Source organism: Callorhinus ursinus, unplaced genomic scaffold (genome assembly GCF_003265705.2).
Source record: "Callorhinus ursinus isolate GAN/ISIS: 27379988/994484 unplaced genomic scaffold, GSC_fseal_2.0 scaffold2, whole genome shotgun sequence".
Classification (NCBI taxonomy): Eukaryota; Metazoa; Chordata; class Mammalia; order Carnivora; family Otariidae; genus Callorhinus; species Callorhinus ursinus.
In genome coordinates this window covers 69,313,323-69,337,469 of record NW_027397064.1, presented here as the reverse complement: position 1 = coordinate 69,337,469, position 24,147 = coordinate 69,313,323, and the positions used below count along the sequence as shown (strand labels likewise).

The following is a 24,147-nucleotide window of genomic DNA, read 5'->3' as shown; positions in this document are numbered from 1 at the left end:
ATTCATCAGTGAACTGGGTATTTCCAGAGTGGAAACAAATATAGAGGATTATCAAATAAATGGTAAGGTTAACAGAAATGTATGAGAAAGCTTAAAAAATCTAATATCAGTAAGATGAACTGAATTTATAAATTTTAACTGGGGAAAAGAGATATATATCTTTTTAGACAGAAGATAAATTTTATAAGCAAATTTGTAAATAACAATTTAAAATTCCTAAATTGCTACCCTGCTTGAACAAGTAGAGTTAATGGACTCCAAAACAAGCAGTCAGGATCAAGTCACAAAGTTGTTGGGTGTTTCCAATTTTGTTTTTTGTTGGCTAAAGAAAAATGGCAAGGACAAAAAAAAAAAAAAACCCTCACTACACTTGAACTGTAGAAGTCAGCCAACAAGTATTAATTATGCCTCTATTTTCTAAGCAGTTGCTTACCTGCTAAAGGTAAGTATTAAAGCCGGACAGTAAACTCTGACCTTGTAGTTCATACACACTAATACGAGTACAGGAACATGTCTCTTCTTGGTTCTCAGCCTCCAATATAATTTCTGTTATTGAAATCTATGCCTAGGTATATGTAAAATAAGTGATTTTTTTCAAAAAAGAGATAGAAAATTGTTACAAGGAAACCCCATTTAAAAAATTCCTATTATTCGCAGCACCTGGCCGGCTAAGTCGGTAGATCACATCAAGAGATCTTGATCTCTTGCGAGTCCAAGCCCCATGTTAGGTGTAGAGATTACTTAAAAATAAAATCTTTTTTTAAAAAAAATTCCTATTATTCAATTTCTTTAAAATGAAGCCATACTGGTAGGTTGGAAATTTTGTTTTGTTTTCAAAGAACCAATATGCAACACCATTTGGCATGTATAAGTTTCTCAAAGGGAAACAATATGAGTACTACATGGCACTTAATGGGATTAAAAACTTCTATGCTTAACGTTCATTCCTTCTATAATAAGTATGATTTGATATTCTTCCAAAATGTCATATTGGTTGGTTGTCAGAAATTGTGTTTTTGTTTTTGTTTTTTTTTAGGTAAAGGGCATTTCTAAATTCTGGAGTTATTAATAAGCCTAAGATAAAATTTAATAAAATGATCAAGAGATTTTAGATCTCATGCAGTCATAAAAAGCACTTCTAAAAAATCAAGGGCTGTCATATCACCATCATAGATATTTCAGTTGAAAGAGACGCTATTTCACATCCTAGTTTCAGTTTGAACTTATGAGAATCACAACTAGAGGCTTAACAACAAGGATGCACTTTGGGCCAAACAGCCAAATGTACAAAGAGCACCCAGACACACCTTTTTAAAAACGACATTTTTAGGGGCGCCTGGGTGGCTCAGTCGGTTGAGCGTCTGCCTTCAGCTCGGGTCATGGTCCCGGGTCCCAGGATCAGCCCGCGTCAGGCTCCCTGCTCCGCGGGGAACCTGCTTCTCCCGCTCTCCCTGCTTGTGTGCGCACGTTCTCTCTCTCTCATAAATACAGAAAATTTTTTAAAAAACGACATATTTATTTGAAATGTTTCACACTGTGAAGTTGTAAATCTATCTGCCAGAGAACACAGAGTGTATCTGCTAGCAAAGAGCCTTTTTCTCCCTTTTCTCCAACAGACATTTCTTTACCAGTTTCACTTCATGGTCCCGTCTGACTTCTGCCCACACTGCGTACCCGAAACAGTACTCTCGAAGGCAGAAAAACAACAGAGTGATTAAGAACTATGGTCCTAAAATCAGATCCGAACCTGGTTTGAATTCCGGCTCTGCCAATTATGACCGCATGACTGTGAACAAATAACTGAACTTCATTTCTCCCCTTGCTAAAAGGAGGCTAATGATAAACCACCTGATAAGTATGTTAGGATAATTAAACCCAGGTAAATATCTGACGTACCTAAGCACAGGGCCCGGCACAGAGTATGCACATTAAAAAGATACTGCTGTTGCTAAGTTTCTGTCATGTAGCTTTGGACAGGATTGTCTAAACAGCTGTCTTCCAACTCAAAGGTTAAATATATACCCAATTCCATTGTGTGGCTTGTATATTCTACAATAAAAATTGTTCATTTATTACAAGGACCCAGGTGAAAGTGAGATATGACAAAACCATTTTTTGAAGGAATTAGTTAAAACCATTTACGACTGTGGGGAAAAAAAAGAATAAGCTTACCATGGTCAGTACACTGATTTCTGACGTCCTCTATGCTTTCTACTTTGATGGCTTCTTTAAGAAAAATGTAACAACTGTCTTGAAACTGAACCCAGGCGGATGAAGGACAGTCTGTGTGGGAAAAGAGAAACACTGTGAAATAACTTGGGAAGAATTCCATGAATTCCTAAAGATAAAGATACTAGATATTAAATTTTCAAATAAAAAAAGAATTTAGACACAAAGCTCTGTTAAAATAAGAAATCAACTAGTGTGATAGGATTTTTCTCCATTCTACATATGGGAAAAGAGAACTGTGCCAATGATTCTCTTCTGATTTGACAGAGCAAAGTTACAAGTCTTTAGGGTGTTTAGGAACTCAGACTTGTAAATTACAGAATTATTACCACGGCAACAAACTATCCAGAAGGACAACCAATCAGAATTACAAGCTCTTTTTGAAGGTTATCTTTGCAGTATTTAGTAACAATTTCAAAAGTCCCAAGAGTTTTGCAAGAGCTTTTTCTAAAAATTATACTTCCAAAGCGGAGAAGAGACAAGTTGCGAGATTATGAATATTCAGACAAGTTTTCCTCTCACACAGGAAAACAAGGTTGATGTTCTTACGAATGTTCTCAATTTAAGACCTCATCAAAGCAGATTCTTTGAACTAATTCTATGAAACCGAACCGTATCTCCTCCTCTGTGGGTGCAGAGTGGAATGGCACCTCCTTCTCTATTTTGATCTTTTTTGTTGTTGTTCATTATAAACGTGTACATTTTTAAGTCTTGGCTCTGGAATTTCATTAGTTAGCATGAACTTACTTTCAAAAGTAAGCCTTGAAGAGCTTGATTTCACAGGCCAGAATGGAGAAAGGGGGAGGATTTTACTGAATTCCAGTGAATAAAAAGAGCTTAATTTTCCCTATTCTCTTAGGTCTATGTAGGGAAAGTCACTATGATTTTTACTTAGCTTTATTTTTAAGTTCTGTATATATTGTAATTTTAATATAAACAAGTAAAAGAACGCCCTACCACAAAGATCAGAACTTAACCATCAGCAATGTTAATCTAAATTCAACAACCTTGAGTTTACTAAACTCAGAATATGGCAGAGAACATTAGTTGTCCCCTACTTGAACCCAGCACTTTTTCCCCCCTGTGTATTTACTCAGTATTTTATTTTTATTTTTTATTTTTTGTGAAGGTCTTTTGACCTCAGCTTCTCATACAGCACAGAACATGTCCACCAAGCTAAGTTGTTTTCCAGTCTTCCAGCAACTTCTGGATAATGAGCTGTGAGCTGAAGTGACAGGTGCAAATTGCCTTTAAAAGGAGGGAGTATGCTCCCTGGATCATACCTTCCCTTTCCCACTGGCCAAAATGTAGTTGGCCACCTTTAATCACGTAAACAATGGAAACAGCCTAGGAATAACAAAGCAACAAGACAGAAGGATCCTACATGGAGCCATATAACACTCAGACTGTCAGGAGAGAAAAAAAATAAACTACTATCTTGTTAAGTCGTCGTTAATTCAGGTCATTGTTACAGCAGGTGGGTCAATAACCTAAGTAATACTAGAGGCTACTTAAAATTGTCCCCATGGTGAGACCTGAATTTTTCCCAGCTTCATACTGCTACATTTAGTAATTAAATCATCCAAGATGGGAGCTCCTGCCTGACTGGCTCAGTCCATAGAACATGCGACTCCTGATCGCGGGATTGTATGTTTGAGCTCCATGTTCAATGTAGAGATTACTTAAAAATAAAATCTTTAAAAAAAAAAAAAACTAAATCATTCAAGATGCACTAGCATGAGAGTAGGTGTCTCAAGATACAAGTTACTTTGTATACAGGTTTTTTTCCTTCCTGCTGTTCTGTAAGTACTTGGTTACACATGTTGACTACCTTGGCTTTAACTCTGGTAGGAATCTAGAACTTTCTCAGTGTAGTGGCTTAAAGATAGTTGGTAGGGATATTTTAGGAACATTTGTTTAATGAAACATTAAGTTAAAAAAAAAAACCTGAGTGTAAAATTATATGTGCAGTATGATCCCAGGAGTTAAAAAGCAAGAAGTCCAGAAATGTTTAGGAATTGGAGAGGCCAGACACGTCTGGAGGGGCAGCGTTCAGGGAGGGTTTGAAAACAGGGTGCATTGTTGAAAGTCTGTAAGTGGAGCAGCTAGGCCCGTAGACCCTCTTCCTGAGAAACAGTACTCAGCCATCGTACTTTCACTATATACCTCTGCTGCCCTCTTTGAAAGTCTGGTCCTTACTCAAAGGAACTCTTTTAGATTTAACATATAAGTGCAATCATACAGTATTTGTCTTTCTTCGTCTGACGTACTTCACTTAGCATAATACCCTCCAGGTCTATCCATGTTGTCACAAATGGCAAGATTTCGTTTTTTTATGACTAATATTCCATTGTGTGGTGATGTATATATTTTCATTCACCTATGGATGGATACTTGGGTTGCTGCCGTATCTTGGCTACTGTAAATAATGCTCCAATAAACATAGAGATGCATATACCTTTTTGAATTGTCTTTTGTTTTGGGGGGTAAATACCCAGTAGTGGAATTCCTGGATCATATGGTAGCTCTATTTTTAATCTTTTGAGGAACCTCCATACTGTTTTTCACAGTGGCTGCACCAGTTTGCATTTCCACCAACAGTACGTGAGGGTTCCTTTTTCTCTACATTCCTGCGAACACCTGTTATTCTCAAGGTATTTTTAAATTTCCTCTTTGATGTCTTCTTTGACCCATTGGTTGTTTATAGTAGCATGTTGTTTAGCCTCCACATGTTTGCGGAGTTTTTTTTTTTTTCCATTTTTTTTTGTACTTGATATCTAGTTTCATACCAGATGTTTGTTGGAAAAGATGCTTGATAGGATCTCAATCTTTTTAAATTTATTGAGACTTGTTTTGTGACCTAACATGTGATCTATCCTGGAGAAAGTTCCATGTGCACTTGAAAAGAATGTATATTCTGCTGCTTGGCTCCTTGTATGTCTATTAAGTCCATTTGGTCTGATGTGTTGTTTAAGGCCGTGGTTTCCTTATTGATTTTCTGTCTCGATGATCTGTCCATTGATGTAAGTGGGGGTTAAAGTCCCCTCCTATTACTGTATTGCTGTCAATCTCTCCCTTCGGGTCTGTTACTATTTGCTTTATATATTTGGGTGCTCCTGTGTTGGGTGTACAGATATTTGTAACTGCTATATTCTCTTGCTGGGTTGATCTCTTTATCATTATGTCATGCCCTTCTTTGTCTGTTATTATAGTCTTTGTTTTAAAGTCTGTTTTGTCTAAGTATTGCTACCCAGCTTTCTTTCCATTTCCATTTGCATGTAATGTCTTTTTCCATTCCTTCACTTTCAGTCTACATGTGTCTTTAGGTCTGAAGCGAGTCTTGTAGGCAGCATATAGATGGGTCTTGTTTTTTTTAAGTAAGCTCTATGCCCAATGTGGGGCTTGAACTCACAGCCCAAGAACAAGAGTTGCATGCTCTACCAACTGAGCCAGCCAGGCAGGCGTCCTGGTCTTGTTTATTTTTTTAAATCTGTTCAGTCACCCTATGTCTTTTGATTGGGGCATTTAGACCATTTACATTTAAAGCAATTACTGATAGCTATATACTTACTGCCATTTCTTTAATTGCTTTCTGATTGCTTTTATAGTTCTCTCTGTTCCTTTCTTCTTCTCTTGCTCCTTCCCTTGTGATATGACTTTCTTTAATGTTATGTTTGGATTCCTTTCTCTTTATTTTTGTGTACCTATTATATATAGGTTTTTGGTCTGTGGTTACCATGAGGTTCATATATACGCATTCTATGTATATAGCAGTCTATTTTAAATTGATAGTTGCTTAAGTTTGAACACATTCTAAAAGCACTACATTTTTACTCCCACCACATTTTATGCCTGACACCATAATTTACAACTTTTTGCATATCCCTTAACTGTAGATATAATTGACTTTACTACTTCTTTTAACCTTCATACCAACTTTATAAGTAGTTGATCCACTGCTTTCACTATATATGTTTCCTTTTACCAGTGAAATTTTTTCTTTCAAAATCTTACTTCTATTTATGGCCTTTTCTGCTTAAACAAGTCCCTTGAAAGTTTCTCGTAAGGCCAGTTTAGTGGTGATGACCACATCTCTGCTCTTCCTACCCTTCCCAATGTGGCTTTTTTTTTTTTTTTTTTTTTTTTGCCTCTTTAGTTGTGGAAGAGCTGCTGTGCTAGTCTTCAGGTTGTTCTCAGAGACCACAGATCTGTATGTTGTTATAACCTTGCCGGGTCCATGGAAGGAGTTGAGCTCAGGACCCTCCTACTCTGCCATCTTGATCCTCCACCCTCTGGTGTTTCTTTAAGTACAGGTCTATTACAAACTCCCTCAGTTTTTGATTTTCTGCAAATATCTTTATACTGCCTTCACATTTGAAGGATATTTTTGCAAGTACAGAATTCTAGATTGTCAGCTTATCTTTTATTAAGATGTAATTTTATTGTTTTGACTTCCATCATTCTAATTGAGAAATCAGTGGTCTGTCTGATTGTTGCTCTTTCTGGCCGCTTGCAAGATCTTTTCTTTGTTTTTTAGCAGTTTGAAAGTGGTATGCTGAGTGTGTGTGTGTGTGTGTGTGTGTGTGTGTGTGTGTGTGTGTGTGTGTTTTAAATCCTGCTAATAATTCAGTGTACTTATTGAATCTATGGCTTATTTTCATTGGTCTCTTTTGTAAAGTTCTTGACCATTGTTACTTCAAATAACACTTCTATTCTATTTTCTCTCTCCTCCCTTTCTGGGACTCAAATTATGTTTATGTTAGACTTTTCACCATGTCCCAAATATTCCCTTTGCTCCTTTCCATATTTTTAATACTTTTGGCTCTCCATACTATAATCTTGTTCCTTCTGGTTTACTAATCTTTTTTTTTTTTAAAGAGATTTTATTTATTTGACAGAGAGAGACACAGGGAGAGAGGGAACACAAGCAGAGGAGTGGGAGCGGCAGGCTCCCCACTGAGCCTGATGTGGGGCTCGATCCCAGGACCCTGGTATCATGACCTGAGCCAAAGGCAGATGCTTAACGACTGAGCCACCCAGGCACCCCTCTGGTTTACTAATCTACTCTTTAGGTTTTAACAAATCTGCTGTTCTACTCATCTATTGAGTTCATAATGTCAGTGTTTTCTCAGTTATGGAATTCCAATTTGTTTATATTTTTGTAGTTTCTGGACCTCTGCTGAAATTCTCAATTTTATTTATTTATTAAAGATTTTATTTATTTATCTGACAGAGACAGAGACACAGCGAGAGCAGGAACACAAGCAGGGGGAGTGGGAGAGGGAGAAGCAGGCTTCCCGCGGAGCAGGGAGCCCAATGCGGGGCTCGATCCCAGGACCCTGGGATCATGACCTGAGCTGAAGGCAGCGGCTTAACGACTGAGCTACCCAGGCGCCCAAAAATCTCAATTTTATTGTATATATTCTTGAACTTATTAGTTATTTTAAAGTCCATTTCTGATAACTCTAATTTCTGGGTTGCCTTTTGGTCTATTTTTCTTTTCTCCTTTGGCCTATTACTTGTTATGCCTGGTATGGGTTTTGTTTTTTGTTTGTTTTTTTGATCAATTACCAGACACTGTGTAGGAAAAAATGCAGAGGCTCTAGAAGGGACTCTGGTAGGAAGCTTGGGTATTGACAATTACCTTAGTACAGTCAGGATTTGAGTTGACCTGGGGAGGTGTTCTAGCCTTTGGGAGGCTCAATATCCACGGATCCCAAAGAAAGCCTGGATACTAAGTACAGCCTCTCTTCTTTGGCAAGTTAAAACTCAAATTTTTGTCTCCTTAACACCATGAGGCTGCCCCAAACTCTGTTCTTCCTTTAGCTGCTTAAGATTTTGGCAACTCTCCTAGGGGGAAAAGTTAATACACACAATACTGGGCTCACCTCAACAAACAGCCATAGCGGCTCTCTGCGGCCTGCAATTACGATTTGTATGGAATTTCATCTCGACTTTCTAGTTGTTCTCCCCACTCGTTGATAGCCAGAAGCAGAGTTCCCTTTTCACACCTTTGAACAAGTTATTAATAATTGTTCATCCATCTACCCACCACCCATCTAGCAAACATTCGCTGAGCATCTCCTGTATGTCCGATATAATGGTCAGTGCTAAGGGATAAGGAGAAAGAGAGATAAAGAGGAAGGAGTCCTTCACATAAAGTGCTCAGTCTGATGGGAGAGTCCGACACATACACAGAACAGATGTTACAAAGGTATGACACGTAAAATACTACGTTAAGACAATAAAAGAAAGAGTAAATAACTTGTAAAGTTAAGAAACATTTCAAAAAGAAGGAAATAACTTGAGCTACAACTTACAGGACAAAGGAGTTTGCCATGTACAAAAGGAAAAAGGAAAAGAAATTCTAAAACAGAGGTAGTACCACAGAAAGCAAAATGACAAGCACCTAGTAAAGAGTCCAGTATTGACTGAGTGAGGGAGGCAGGTCTCTTCCCCCTCTCCTTCCTCCGATCACATACTGTTTTCTGTGTTAAGACATGATACACAAAACAGTCATTTCCAGAATGAAACTCAAATACAAAGTCATAAGGGCAGATGCTGTCAAAGGCAAATTTTGATTTTCTTCTCTTTTTTTTCTTCTATTTTCTTCTGATTACTTTTGTTGCCTTTTCTTTATCCTTAGAGAATTAAAAAAAAAAAAAAACCTTAAATGGAAACAGACTCCACTACCATGTTTGATGACACCTGAAACACCTTCTTCCCATATCACTGGAAGTTCTTGAATCACAAGTTGACAAATGCTGTCATATTATTTCTAGTCAAAGCTACACATAAAATTTCCTACTGATAATAAGAATATAAAAAATATTTTTTGCAATATGGTTTATAGGGAATAAAGTCTATTGAATACACAAAAATATAATCAATACCAAATGATGTAAATTTATAAATTCTTTCTTTGTACACTTGTAGTTCTTATGCTCTGTGAAAGCTTTATAACTCTGCTTTCTGAACTACCTATTGGTTAAAGTATACTCTTATTTCAGAGGCAGCTCCCAGGTCAGTTCTCTCCTCTGAACTTCCACAGGACTTTGCATTACACCATGGATGAGACGCCCTTCTGGTTACAAGGACTAAAGACTTGCTCAGGTTACTCCAAATGATAGAGATTTTTTGTAAGGATACATGGGATAATAAGAAATCTGAAGATTCTATCTCAGTGAACAGGCCTCACAGGGTTTTTATACCAGGAACTCCCTTGAGCTGCTGTCTAGCCTAGAACAGTCATCCTTTGGTTTAGGTAGTTATCGCTGTTTTGATTAGCTGTGGCTACTAGGGCATTGAGTAAGATGGCACAAACCATGGAGACCTATGCATAAGAACCACACGTAGCCATTATTCTTGGAAAAGGAGCTGTGTTACCCTTTGATGACCAACACACTTTCATATGGCATGGATCAAATCCTGCCCTGAATGACAGTTATCTGATATTTACCGTTTTCCCAATTGGACTGTTAAGTGCATGACAACAGAGACAATTTCTTAAAGCTCAGTGTACCCTCAATAATAACTATCACAGCGTCTTGTACATAACACAAGATAGCATGCAGAGACTAGAACAAGGGCAGGGTTCTGGTAAGAACACTAAGCTGTGGAGAAGTCTGGCTCTGACCACATCATCCTGGACATGTACTTAATGTCACTGTGCCCTAGTTTCCTTCTTTGTAATACAGGGATAATAACAGTACTTATTTTCATGGGGGTTGTTGTGAGAAAGGTGTTCTAGGTGCTAGATGCCACAGTGAACAAAAAGGAAAAAAAATCCTGCCATCCTGGAGCTTATATTCTAGTTGAGGCAGATACACAAAGGCAAGCTATGTTAGATGGTGTTCTATATTTAGATGATATCTTAGCAATCTATGGCTATGTAACAAATTAGCAACTTAAAACAATAACAACAACAACAAAACCTTTATTATCTCACAGAGTTTCTCTGGGTCAGGCATTTGGAAGCAGCTACCTAGCTGGGTGATTCTGGCTCGGAGTTTCCCATGAAGCTGCAGTCAAGCTATTCGCCAGGGCCGCATCCATCTGAACACTGAACTGGGGTTGGAGGACAAGCTTCCAAGAAGGCTCCTTCATAGGGACAGTGGGTTGGTGCTGGCCAAAGGTAGGAGGCCCAGTTTCTCACCATGTGGACTTCTTCACAGGGTTGCTTCAGGGTCCCTATGACATGGCAGGTGGCTTCTCTCAGAGCAAATGATTCTAATCCAGCCTTAAGAGACACACTCTGTTATTTCTGCAATATCCTATTGGTTACATAGGTCACCCCTATTCAGTGTTGGGGTGAGCTACACAAAACTACGGCTACCAGCAGGCAAGAATCGTTGGGGCCACGTTGGAGACGAGCAACCAAAGACGGTGATAAATACTGAGGAGGAAAGTTAAAACAGAGAAGCAAGATCCTGGGTGTAGGGTAGGGGTTAGAGCTACACTTTTAGAAAGGTGTCTAAGAACGACTCATCATCAAGGTGACATATAAAAAGTCTGAAATGAGCTGAAGGAAAAAAGCCCTGTGGAAATCTGGGTCAGACAGGGAATAGCCAACGTGGGCCCCTGAGATGGGAATGAGGGTGAGAATGACGAGGGTGACTGCAGCAACTCAAAGACCATTGTTGAATAATTCAGTAAGCAATACATGGGAAGACCAAAAAAAAAAAAAAATTAAGAAGCTATAGGCAGAAAAATACAAAACAAACTGCTAACTTCACTTCCTCAAAATTTTCAACTGCTTTCTCCTTAGGTTCATTTCAGCATTAGTAGTAACCCCGGTTAATTCACCACCGAACCCTTCTTGTCATGCTACCAGTCAGTGTGTGGCCCAGAAACAAGCTCTACGCCCTACTTAAGACATCTCTTTTTACTTTGAGAAGAAACGTGTTCAAGAAGAGGCTGATTCCTTTTGTGTGAGGAAGGCTATTGAAGCTCATGCACTTCATGAGCAGAAAGCTAAACTCAGCCTTCTTCGATGCTAAAAGTTATCTCTGCTATAACCCCATTCCCATTAAAAACCTGCCTCCCCAAAATACTGCCATGAGTTTTCAATTAGAGGTTCTGTACTATCTTCTATAAAAATATATTTCAACAAATATACTTCACAACACACACACACACACACACACACACACTGCTCTCTGCAAAGTGCTTTTCTATTACTCTTACTTCTTCACAGCTGTCCTGAAAGATAGGTTATTAATAATGCACCTAAGTGACTCTTTATGGGTTTGATGACTTTATAATTCTATTGACTCAATATATACAGAAATTTAGGAGCCTGATGAAAATTTTTAAGACTTGTACTTGAGATTCCAAAAGTTTCTTTTTCTATTTTTTTTTTTAAAGATTTTGTTTATTTATTTGACAGGGAGAGACACAGCCAGAGAGGGAACACAAGCGGGGGGGGGGGGGGGGAAGCAGGCTTCCTGTTGAGCAGGGAGCCCGATGCAGGGCTTGATCCCAGGACCCCAGGATCATGACCTGAGCCGAAGGCAGACGCCTAACAACTGAGCTGCCCAGGCGCCCCAGATTCCAAAAGTTTCTATATAGATCCTCTGCCTAAATCACCATGTGCTAAAGAATAAAATGGCATATCTACAAGAATATTTGGCACTACCAGTCAGTTCTAGCAGAACTCTCTGTTCCCTTATAATTTCGTTTCTTAAGCAACCAGGCACAGCATAAGAGGAAGTGATCCTTGGGAAATAACTTGTTCTGAATGTTAACAAATTGAAGGCAAAGACTGCAGTTTTTCCCCTGGTCAATAACAAAACCTTTGCCCCTCGCCCATTAAGATATGAGTCACAGTGACTTAGCTTCCGCAAGAGCAACTGTGGCAGAGACAGAGAAAGGAGAGGGGCTGTTCATTATGTTTATCACGAACGGAGGCAGGAGTGGGGCTCTACGTCCCTGACTGATCTAGAGAGCCTGTGGCCGTACTCTGGGCTGCAAGATCTCCCTGAATCACTCGGAAGTTCAGCCACTCTGACACTCCATTCTCTTGCCCCATCACTCTCCCCAACCCACCTTCCAGGATGTCCACCTCCATCTTCTCCCCTTCAGTCCCTCTGCAGAGAGCTGTCATGGGATTTATTTACAGAATGCGGGTGCCGGTGTGACTCTGACCCTTTCTCACTGGGCATCACTGGTCTGTTTTCTTAGAGATTCAGTCTCAAGATTTGCCCTCAAAATCCAAAATAACCCACAAATAAATACTTGATATGTATCATAAAAAATTGTGGACAATAACCCTGTTGCAAAACTAGTTTTCAACACAGAAGCACATTTTTGAATGCTTCTCAACAATGAAAGACACCCTGAAATAATACCTAACTGTAATTTCACTTTTTCATTAGAAGAAAAAGAAATATTTATGAAATGTTTCAAAATTTATAAAAATTTATCTGAGATAATTTCCCCCGAAACATCACGGTGCCATTTACAAGAACTAGAAAAAGTCAGGGACGCCTGGGTGGGTCAGAGGGTTAAGAGTCTGTCTTCCACTCAGGTCAAGCGCTGGAACCCAGTCCTGCATGGGGCTCCTGGCACAGCGGGTAGCCTGCTTCTCCCTCTGCTTGCCCCTCCCCCTGCTTGTGCGGTCGCACGCTCTCTGACAAATTAAATCTTTAAAAAAAAAGAATTAGACAAAATCACATCAATAGATTAAATGATTTAATGCTTTGAATTCAATTCTGAAATCAGTTCATGACAGAAGTAAAATAATTTGAAATAAACTGAAATCCCAATATCCCCCTTACTTTTAAAATCATTCATCTAAAATTCTTGGTCCTTTTATTATAAATTAGAATACAGTGCAAAAACACAACTCAGAACAAAAATTCCTAAGATAGTAAAGTCTCTGCTATTATCTATCTTCCTTCTGGTAAGGGGAAAGACAAGCAAGAAAATGATAAATAAACAAGATGCATTCAGATAGTGTTAAGTGCTTCAAAGAAGATAAAATATGGGCATGTGATAGAGAATATGGGGTGTTCAGGGAGGGCCTGAGGTGACATACGAACAGAGATTTGAATAATGTGGGTGGGGGCAGCCATGCCAAGGACAGGGGAAGGGGAGGACAGTCTGGGCAGAAGAGCCTGCAGGTGGTTGAGTCCCCAGGGGCTCAGTGTGGATAAACAGAGTGAACAGCAAAAAGAGTCGTAAAAGATAACGTCAGCAAGGAAGGCAGGGGCTCATCTAGGGCTTGTAGGCTGTGGCAATTCAAAATTCGTAACCCAGATTCTGATCCACTTGATGACCACAGAATGAGAACTTACTCTGAACAAGCTTATATTCACTCATCTCATGCCACCCATGGGAAATCACCTACCCAGTAAACAACACTGATCACCTACAATGTAAAAAGGCACAATTGCGGAAGAACTTTTTAAAAGGGATGCCATGGAACCTTACTTGGGAATTTAAACAATGGTTTGTTCATCGTGATTTTCAAGATAATGATTAAGAACGAACCATGAGAGATGATGGACTCTGAAAAACAAACTGAGGGTTCTAGAGGGGAGGGGGTAGGGGGATGGGTTAGCCTGGTGATGGGTATTGAGGAGGGCACGTTCTGCATGGAGCACTGGGTGTTATGAACAAACAATGAATCATGGAACACTGCACCAAAAACTAATGATGTAATATATGGTGATTAACATAACAATAAAAAAATTAAAAAAAAAAGAACATAAGATCACTTACGTTAATAAACTCCAAAATAGCAGAGAACAGTAACAATGATTGCCTCTTCAACATTAAACTTATACTTCATGCAATACCATGGGAGCTTTTCTGTTAAGATCTTGCCACTCAGCTAATTTTGTGATAACCTTGAAAAGCTCTTTCTTGACTTAGTTCTAAGTGTAATATGATTCCTGATCTTGTCTGGGTAAGACATTGTGAAGTACTGTGATGAAAAGCATAGTTTTTCAGCCCTCTATCATCAACATGAATCATCAACGTGAATGTGCTCAGTAACCACAAATACCCAACCCACATAAAATGGCACTCAGGATGTTCTCTAGTCGCAATAATTACCCTTCATTTTGTAGGAAGAGAACAGAGGGAAGGACACCAAGAATTAGCATGCCTGCAAGAGGTATGCTTAATGCTGGTGATAGTCCTACAGGGTATTATCTCCAAGTGCAGAGTTAGGTAACTTGATCAAGGCCATAGGGTTTGAACCTAACTCCAAAGCTCATGCTCTTTCTAAAAATTAATCCTCAAAGCCTCCTGACTGATAGAAGCTGGTTAATTACCCCCATTAACTTATTCAACATGCACCTCTTAAGCTCTTGAAAAGCCTGTTTAACTGTACCGTACTTAGGAAAAAAGAACAAATTTTTCCAAAGATAGCCTGTGCTGTTTTACTGTTCAAAACAGCCTCTCTGAAAAAGAGATATCACCATCTAGAAACGGAATTTTTTTTTTAAATGTGACAAGAGAAGTGTATTTTGACTAACCTGAAGTCTGAAGGCATGGCAACCCAGAAGGTGGGTTAAACAGGCCATCAGATGTTACTGGCAAACATATGAGGGTGTGGATGGGGGGGTCTCAAAACCGCCCAGCCTTGTCTTAGAGAAAAGGAATGTGCTCAGTATGAAGTGTGAAAATCAGCACATCTTGTTTCTGCTCCTCCATAGGCAGCAGATGGCATAACTAGTCATAAATGCTGACCCACAAGAGCTTCCAGGAAAGGAACTTTGAGTTGGGGACAAGTTCTGAGCTGCTTACCGTACTGCTGCCCCCAGCAGAGAGAGAGATCCCTGTCAGCAGGCTTCCCGGAGAAACTTAGAAAATGACAGTGAAATTCAAGGGGGGAAAAAAACCCCAAGAACCAAAAAAACAAAACACTTGCATAAGCATTTTATTCAAACCCACACAAGGATTCACTCAGTTCTTGTTTATTTTGTTAATTCCTAGAATTGTTTCATCAGTAGCAGTTTTGGATGGAAGTCTTTCCCCCATTCAATATTTTTGACATGCTTGTACGAAAAACTTGTTAAAAACAAACAAACAAAAACCCCACCCCCCATAGTCAACAGAATTGTCTATTTTCCTCAGGAGTCATTTGGGAAATGACTTGACTAATCATGTATAATTTTTCAGGTGACACTTGCTTAACAGCAGAGCAGACTTAAAGACTTTTTTTTAAATCACACGACTTAAAAGAGGAATCCAAACTTCGCCTGTTCACGTCCCGCTTCGATCCAGGGGTTATTTGGCTGAACTGTTTTCCTGTTTCAACAACTTGAACACCAAGCAGCGGGACAAACAGGGCGGCGAGCGGAGGGCCCGCTTCCTCCCCCCTCCCCCAAGCCCCCGCCCCCGCTGCGCAGAGGGGAAATCTCCGCAGCCAACTACCCCGCTCCTCATCTCAGCCCCAAATGGCCCCGAAACTACCCTGGTGTGGGGCTCTAAGTCCCATCGCTCTGCCGTCAACGAGCTCCCCGGTTGGGGACCCTCCCCGCGAGTGGGGTCTGTGCCGAGGCTGGGGGCACGGTGGGGGAGCGAGGGCACGCTCGGGTCTTCGGCGAGCCCTTCCCCGGGGCGCGCTCTCAGAACCCGCTGCCCGGCGGGGGTGGGGGGTGGGGGGCGCGCGGGGCGGGTGGTGGCCGGACGCAGGGCCCCGGGGGCGCACGCGCTGGGCGCGCAGGGCAGGGCGAGACCCTCGGATGGCTGCAGCCACCGCTGGGCAGGGGGTGAAGGCGACCGCTCGGGGTCGGGCTCCCGGGGAGGGAACGGGGCAGGGGGGCAGCTCACCCGCGACGGCGGCGGTGACCAGGCCCCCCAACAGCAGCAGGAGAGCGGGCAGCGCGGGCCGGGGCATGACGGCGGCTGCGGACGCCGAGGGCGGTGCTCCTCGGGACTGCGGGGCGCGGACCAACCCGCCCACGCGGCCGGCGGAGGCGGGGGGAGGGGGGAGAGAAAGGCGAGGGGGAGGGCAGGGGGCCAGCCCGGGGCTGACCCGGCTGCGAGAGCCCGCCTGCGCGCCGCCTCTTCCCCGTCTCTCTCTGGTATTTGAAACTTGTCATTTGAACTGGCATAATTTCGGACTCTCAAAAATTTTACAAAAAGAGTCCGAAGAATTTCCGTAACCCTTCAGCCAGCTTCTCTAAATATTAACATCGTATGTAACTCCTCAGTAAAATGGTCAAAGCCAGGAAATTAAAACTGGTACAATACTATTCACTGATCTACAGCCCTTACCACATCTCATCAGTTGTCCCCCTAATGATCTTTTTCTGTTCTAAAATCCAGTCCATCATTATATATGGCATCGAGATGTCTCCTTAGTGTCCTTTAATGTGGGACATTTCCTCTGTCGTTGTCTGTCTTTCACCCATCTCGTTTGAAGAGTACTGGACACTTTGTAGCATGTCCTTCAGTTTTGGTTTGTCTTAGGTTTCCTCTTAAGGGAGATTGGAATAACAGGATTCAGGTTTTTTTGTTTGTTTGGCGAGAGTACCACAGAAGTGATGTGTCCTGCCCAGGAGAGACCCCGTGTCGATCTGCGTCATATTGGTGCCACTAGTTTTGATCACTTGGTTAAAATGTCTGCTAGATTCCTCCTTTGGCTCTAATGGTCAGAAACCTTTTCAAAGCCTCCTCTCGGTGGACTATGTCCCTTAGACAACTTTTTTATTTTTTTTTTTAAGATTTTATTTTATTTGAGAGAGAGAGCACAAGCAGGGGTAGGGGCAGAGGAGAGGGAGAAGCAGGCTCCCCACTGAGCCCCGAGCCCCATGCGGCTGGATGGGAGGACCCTGAGATCATGACCTGAGCTGAAGTCAGACCCTTAACCGACTGAGCCACCCAGATGCCCCCCTCAGATAACTTTTATTTGTTACCAGTTTCCTGGATTAAGGGTCATTAAACTATGCTTTCACAGCCCTTGATGAATTCTGCTCCTACCTTGAACTTCTAGCCTCCAGAAATGTGAAGCAATAAAGTTCTGTTGTTTAAGGAAAAAAAACCCCAAAACTATGCTTGCTATAATGGATATATAAATTAGACAACTGTAAATTGACTGGGGAGGGTATCTGGCACCAGACCACACAATGCACAAAACAGGGCCAAGTAAGACCCTGACATAACCTCATATCATTAGCAAAAGAGTGCTTTAAAATCGAGTCTAAATGCAAGAATAAAAAGCCAAAGAACTCAATTTAAAAATATACAAATTATCTGAATAGATACCTCACCAAAGAAGATATACAGATGGCAAAAAGCTTATGAAAACCCTCAACATCATATGTCACTAAAGAATTGCAGACTAAAACAAAAATGAGATATCACTATACACCTATTAGAATGGCTAAAATCCAAAACACTGACCATACCAAATGTTGACGATGAGGAGCAAAAGGAACTTTCATTCACTGCTGGTGGAAACGCAAAATGGTACAATAGTTTGGAAGCTTCTTGCAAAACTAAATATATTCCTACCATACAAGTCAACAATTGTGCTTCCTAGTATTTATCTGAACAAGTTGAAAACTTACATACATACACACAAAAAATTGCATATGTATGTTTACAGTAGCTTTATTCAGTTGCTAAAACCTGAAAGCAACCAGGATGTCCTCCAATAGGTGAGGGACAAACTGTGGTACATTCATACAATGGAATATTATTCAGCATTAAGAAGAAATGAACTATCAAGTCATTAAAAGATGTGGAAGAACCTTAAATATATAGTGCAGCATTATTAGCTATAATCACTATACCGCACACTAGATCCCCCAAACTTCTTCATCTTATAACTTTATCCAACATCTCCCCATTTCCCCCACCCTCAAGCCCCTAGTAACCACAACTCTACACTCTTCTAGGAGTTCAGCTGTTTTTGATTTCATATATAAGTGATACCATACAGCATTTGTCTTTCTCTGTCTTACTTTTTTCTTTGTATTGAGTTATAAGTTGACATATAACATTATATTAATTTCAAGTGCACAACATAATGGTTCGATGTTTGTATATATTATGAAATGATCACCATGAGTTTAGTTAACATCCATTGCCATTATAATTATAAATTTTTTTCTTAAAAATAACTTTTTTTCTTGTGATGCTGACTTATTTCACTTAGCATAATGCTCTCAAGGTTCATCCATGTTGTCACAAATGCTAGGTTCCTCCTTTCTCATAGCTAAATAATATTCCACTGTGTATGTATATGTGTGAGATATGTATATATATAAAGTTTTTTTAATCCATGCACCCACTGACAAATACTTAGGTTGCTTCTATGTCTTGGCTATTGTAAATAATGCTGCAGTGAACATGGGAGTGTAGATATCTCTTCAAGATGTTGTTCTCATTTCCTTTGAATATACATCCAGAGGTGGGATTTGCTGGATTATGTGGTAATTCAAGCCCCAACATGGGGCTTGAACTCATGACCGCAAGATCAAGAGTTGCGTGCTCTACAGACTGAGCTAGCCAGGCACCCCTGGTAATTCCATGTTTAATTTTTGAGGATGGGGTCTCTTCTTTCTTCTTCACAGACTCCTGTTCCTCAACTTTACTGAAGTAACTGAGGACAGGTAGAGGAAACCAATCAATTTTCCTAATGGTTGTCAGTACAAATATATGGTTTTTAATTTCATCCAGGCCCTGTATGCCTTTTCTGTGATCCTTTTATTTGTCTTGGTCATTGTCCTCCCCCATTCTTCTGATCAGGTATTTCAAATTTTTTATTACTCTGTTCAAGCCAAGACCCAATTTGCTATTCACGTTTCTCAGCAGCAGACCTCCCTTTCTACTCAGTAGAGATAGGGGGGCATCAGGTATAGACAAAAATCTTCAGTACTTACTGCTCTCCCCTTGTCTTCCACGCAGGTCTTCCTTGTGTGGCCTCGGAGAGGAAGGCAGGCTTCCCCAATCCATCCAAACCCAGCTCCTCCTTCTGTGGGCTTAGACCCACCCATCTCCTCCATCTTCCCCAAGATCTTCTTCCATGACTCCGTCTCTCTCCCCTCCATCGTTAACTTCTCTCTGTCCACTCTTTGTGGACAGATTTGTTTTGATTTGTTTTGTTTTGTTTGATTTTGTTCTGTTTTCTTTCCTCTCAGCTTCTAAACCTGTGAACCACTTTCCTCCTTCTTTGGAAAAAAACCTTCTTCAACCCTCCTCCCTCCAGCTGTGACCCAATCCCTGTCCTTTCCTTCTCCACTGTACTTTGCAGCATTTCACTTTCCCCATTTTCTAGTTTCCCTTTTACTTCAAAGCTCACTCTGGATTCTGGCTCCGCTAGCTACATTTCCACTGGCTTAGATCACTAATGTTTTCCCAATTTCCGGAGTCCAGTCTTATCTGACTTTGCTTCTCTGTTGTTTAGCGATTGGAGCAATGTTGACTTGGTCTTACCTTGCATTAAAAGAGTATTTGGCCAGGGAACCTAAACCCCAGGGCTTCCCAGAGCTGATCGTCAGCCCACATAAGGTTCCTGGGGAAGGTCCCCGGGCTGAGCATTGCTGAGATCCCTTTTGGCCTGAGATAGGGGGGAGGCCTAGATAACTTCCGGCCCAAAACAGAGTGAGGCCTCTTCTGTGTATTTCAGCTCCCGTAGGCCCAGGAGTGGGAAAAACGGGATGAAGACGAAGGGCTGATGAGGAGCTGCAAATAACCCAGGAAAAACGATAAAGGCCTGCATTAAGACAGCTGATAATGGAGACAGCCACTCTGTGAGAAGCCACAGAACTGTTGGATTAGGGAGACGAGAAAAAGAGGATTTGAGGATGAATTCTGGGTTTCTAGCTTGGGAGTAGAGGGCTATGGTGTCTTGCTATTGACCGAAAGAGAATATAAGAAGTAGAACTGGTTGGAAAAAAACTTTCTACAATTCTGCTTGTGATGAATTTAGCTTGGAAAAAAGAGAAATACACACATATTAAATCTGTTGAAATGTAGATATTGTAAGAATGCTTTGATTTAGAATATGCAGGGAATTAGATGTAACTTTGTATAGATCATGAGGTCTAGTTAAAAAAAAAAAGCCTTTGAGATCTAGTTAAAATCTGTCTTCTTAAACAAGACAAAATTACTGAACTAATAACAAATCTTCGTTTCTCCAACAGGGTTTTAGGATTAAATGAACCTAAGATAAAGGAATCTGAATCTCTTTCCCTAGCATAAACTCAGCAGTGGCATAAGGATCGGGGGTTACCAAACTATTGCAGTCATGTGCAGAGGGGGACTCCCAGATAATGGTGACATCTTGCCCTAGGATCAGGGAGGGGGACATGTTGTGTGTGGGGTGAAGAGAGGAAAAAGAGGGTGATCACTGGTATCACTTTTACATTTGTCCCTGTACCTGATCAGTCAGTATATTTACTTGCTTTTTTAGGTACCTGGTTTTGAAAGACCAATTTTGTTAGACTACAGGTGGGGGTTGGATTAGCTAGGGAAGCCTGGAAAAGGCTTCTTCAGTTCTTCTGACACAGCTGCAACAGGCAAAATGGGAAAAGGAACCCAATATGGGCAGTTCTGGTCATGCTGAGAAGGACTTTGAGGTAGATTGTCCAGTGGAAGTTAGAAATATGAGCCTGGAACTGAACATGTGACCTATTGACTTAGAAGTGGCTGACAAATGTCTTGGTTTGGGCGGTGGGGGCAGGATCTTCTGAAGAAGCACCAAAAATGAGAAGTAAGTGGGCCAAAATTGGAATTTCTGCTGATTCAATAGTTAAAAGACTTGCTAAGGATTGCTGAGTCAAAGGCATCTGAAAAAGAAACTCAAATCAAACATTCAGAGATGTAGGATGATTATATTCTTTTTTTTTTTTAAGATTTTATTTATTTATTTGACAGAGAGAGAGAGAGACAGCAAGAGCAGGAACACATGCAGGGGGAGTGAGAGAGGGAGAATCAGGCTTCCCGCGGAGCAGGGAGCCCGATGCAGGGCTCAATCCCAGGACCCTGGGATCATGACCTGAGCCGAAGGCAGATGCTTAACGACTGAGCCACTCAGGCGCCCCGATTATATTCTTTTTTTAATAAAGATTTTGTTTATTTATTTATTTTGAGATAGAGAGAGGGAGTAGGGGCAGGGGGAGAGGGAGAGGGAGAGAGAAACCCAAGCAGACTCAACACCGAAAGTGGAGCCTGATGCAGGGCTCAATCTCACAACCCATGAGATCATGACCTGAGCTAAAAGCAAGTCGGATGCTTAACCAACTAAACAACCCAGGTGCCTCTGATTGCATTTATTCTTTAAATAAAGGATACCTTGCATTACAACAACTGCACACTTATTTTTTGCTATACTATATGCCTAACATAACACAACCCAACATAGAGATATTTTTTTGACAAGGATCAACAACAGTTTTACTTAAAAAAATAAAACAACTTTATTACAGCATCACTACTGTATATAACTGTACTTTTCTTTTTTTTTTTTTAAGATTTTACTATTTTATTATTTTTTAAGTAATCTCTATACCCAGTGTGGGGCTCGAATTCACAACCCCAAGATCAAGAGTTGCACGCTCTTCCAACTGAGCCAGCCAGGCAGCCCGCATAGGTGTATTTTTCACATCAAGTTGATTTAGTGCTTTGAAGAAAGTCTTTAACAGCTAAAATTGTGCAGATGACAGGGCAAGAGGAATAGTCTAACAAATTCAATAAAAATATTTCAGGACAACTGTATTATAGTTTCAGACTATAATAAAACTGTCTTAGAAAATTATAAGTCTATCATAGTATAAACACTCTAAATCTTAAAATAAATCTATGAATATTATACAAAAATATTCTAAAGTATAAACACTGAATAAAAAATTCATCATGTCCAATGGAAACTATTATTAAAAATATATTCTTGGTGGTAAAATTTAAAGTGATAATCACAAAACAGTGTTTCCTTAATCATTTATCATCTAAAATATTTTAGTAGTAATCACAAGGTTTAGAGTTTCACTGTAACTTTTCTTTTTACAAATGCAAGATATACAATTTCCTTCATAGACCCCTTTTCTCTAGCTTACAGAAAAGGGCAAAAAAAGTAACACAAATTTCTTAGTCAAATTTGACATGTCATGTAAAGCATAAAAATTATGAAATCTTTAAGAACTTGTATCCTTAGCTGGTTCCCTTTAAGAGGAAAGAGTTATATATTGTACATAAGAAAAGACAAAAAACACACTGCTACAGTATATCTAAATCAATCTAAAAACAATGTTCTTACACTTTAGGAAAATGTTAAGTACTAAATCTCCTTTAAAAGCCATTGTTTTATGAATAACTATGACAAAACAAAATATTTGCATTTAAACAATTTTGGTATGAAATATCTCTGGAACAGTATAAGAAGCATCTTGCCAAAAGCATTATTTTACTGTGTAAAAAAGTAAGCATATTTCATTGTTTAATAATTTCTCCTAAATGCTACAAATGACTATTTTGAAATAATGTTGATATTATTTACAGTTATGTTTTTACCTTGAGGTACAAATTTCACATCAGGCTGGATATTTTTTTTAAGTAGGCTCCACACCCAGCATAGAGCCCTACGCAGGGCTTGAACTCACAAGCCTGAGATCAAGACCTGAGCTGAGATGAAGAGGTGGACACTTAACTGACTAAGCCACTGAGGTGCCGCCCCTAAGTTAAATATTCTAAAGCTAAATGGTAGATTTATGACCTATAACATGCCAATTTTAAGTCTCTAAGCAGTTGTGCTATTCATATATACATATCCTAGTTATTAACTACATTCTTACAGAGAAAAATGCACATTAAATTTATTACCCTATAAATAATTTGGACTTTGGTTCCAGCTTTGGTTCTTTTCCATTCTATTAAGGTTCTCCATTCTACTAAGTGAAGTTTTAAACATGGCATTTGGTGGATAATTCACTGTAGATACCAGCACAGCAATTAAACAACTGAAAAAGTACTTACGATTTGTACTTTAGAACAGAGTAAATACTGACACTGGGAAAAACCGAAATGGCTCATTTTCCCCAACACGTTAGTGCAAATTAGCAAACTTTTAGAAGAATTTAGTCATTGAAAGTGGGAAGCATAATCTCATCTTCATTCATTCCTTGTTCATATCGAACTGAAGAGAAGCCTGGCCAGTACGACCGGTTCCTTTGGAAGAGGAACCAAACCAGTGCACTGATGAGAGCTAAGACACTTAGCACGGCAAATGTGATAGTTATTCCTCTGTAATCAGGGCCTAGAATAGGAAAAGGTTTGACATTGGAGGAGAGAATATAAAACTCATCATTATTGATTTATACAGTAGGCTGTGTGTCACGTGTGTAACCTCTGTACAAATTAGACACAATAAGTACCTGATTGTCTCATAGCATTAACACAGAATGCAAACTCCAACATCAAACACTCAAGCGTTTTCTTTTCAGATTTAACTCTTTTCCCTTTCATTTAAATCCTATTCATTGTTTTAGCAATTTTCTTCTAAAGAAGTTAAAGCATTATCTTTATTCTCACTTTCCCCATCACCCTTTCAAGAACATCACATCCAGCATATTACCTTACTTTGATAGCAAATTGTTAAAAGTTGTAAATTTTTGTGTTTGACTTACCTAAGGCCAAATAAAGTGTTAGTTGCTTTAAAGCAAATTTAAGACTTTAGGATGACTTCATTTAGCTCCTACCTATTTTCAAATGCTGTCCCAGACCCTTTCTTTGCATGCTGCCCAGATGGACTCAGTTTGTCCCCTTGCTTTAAATACTATCTCTATGCTGACCTCTCTTCTCTCTCATATGTCCAACTGCATGCTAGACATTCCATATGAATATCTCTTCTCCGTATAGACAGCTCAGAATGCCAAAACAGAACTCTTGGTTTATACCACCATAACCCTGCTCCCCAGCTCCCCCCATAATCTTCCAGTTGTTTTCCATTTCACTCAGCAT

The 24,147-nt window shown here is 40.0% G+C and overlaps 1 protein-coding gene across 4 annotated transcripts in view; it reads right to left on the bottom strand.

Moving 5' to 3' along the window:
* The window catches only part of LY75 (lymphocyte antigen 75), a 133,093-nt gene that overhangs the window by 11,413 nt on the left and 97,533 nt on the right, over positions 1–24,147 (bottom strand). For 2 of the 4 annotated variants that reach the window (XR_012375498.1, XR_012375500.1), the window contains 2 exons: positions 23,164–23,443; positions 2,172–2,283 (listed from right to left, as the gene is read on the bottom strand). Coding sequence is in view for 1 of the 4 variants with exons in the window: in XM_073883641.1 (XP_073739742.1) it covers positions 2,173–2,283 (111 nt within the window). In the remaining 3 variants the exon portion in view is untranslated. Of the gene's footprint in view, positions 1–2,171; positions 2,284–21,213; positions 21,873–23,163; positions 23,444–24,147 lie in introns of those variants that run through there. The other 2 variants (XR_012375499.1, XM_073883641.1) reach the window with 2 other exon arrangements.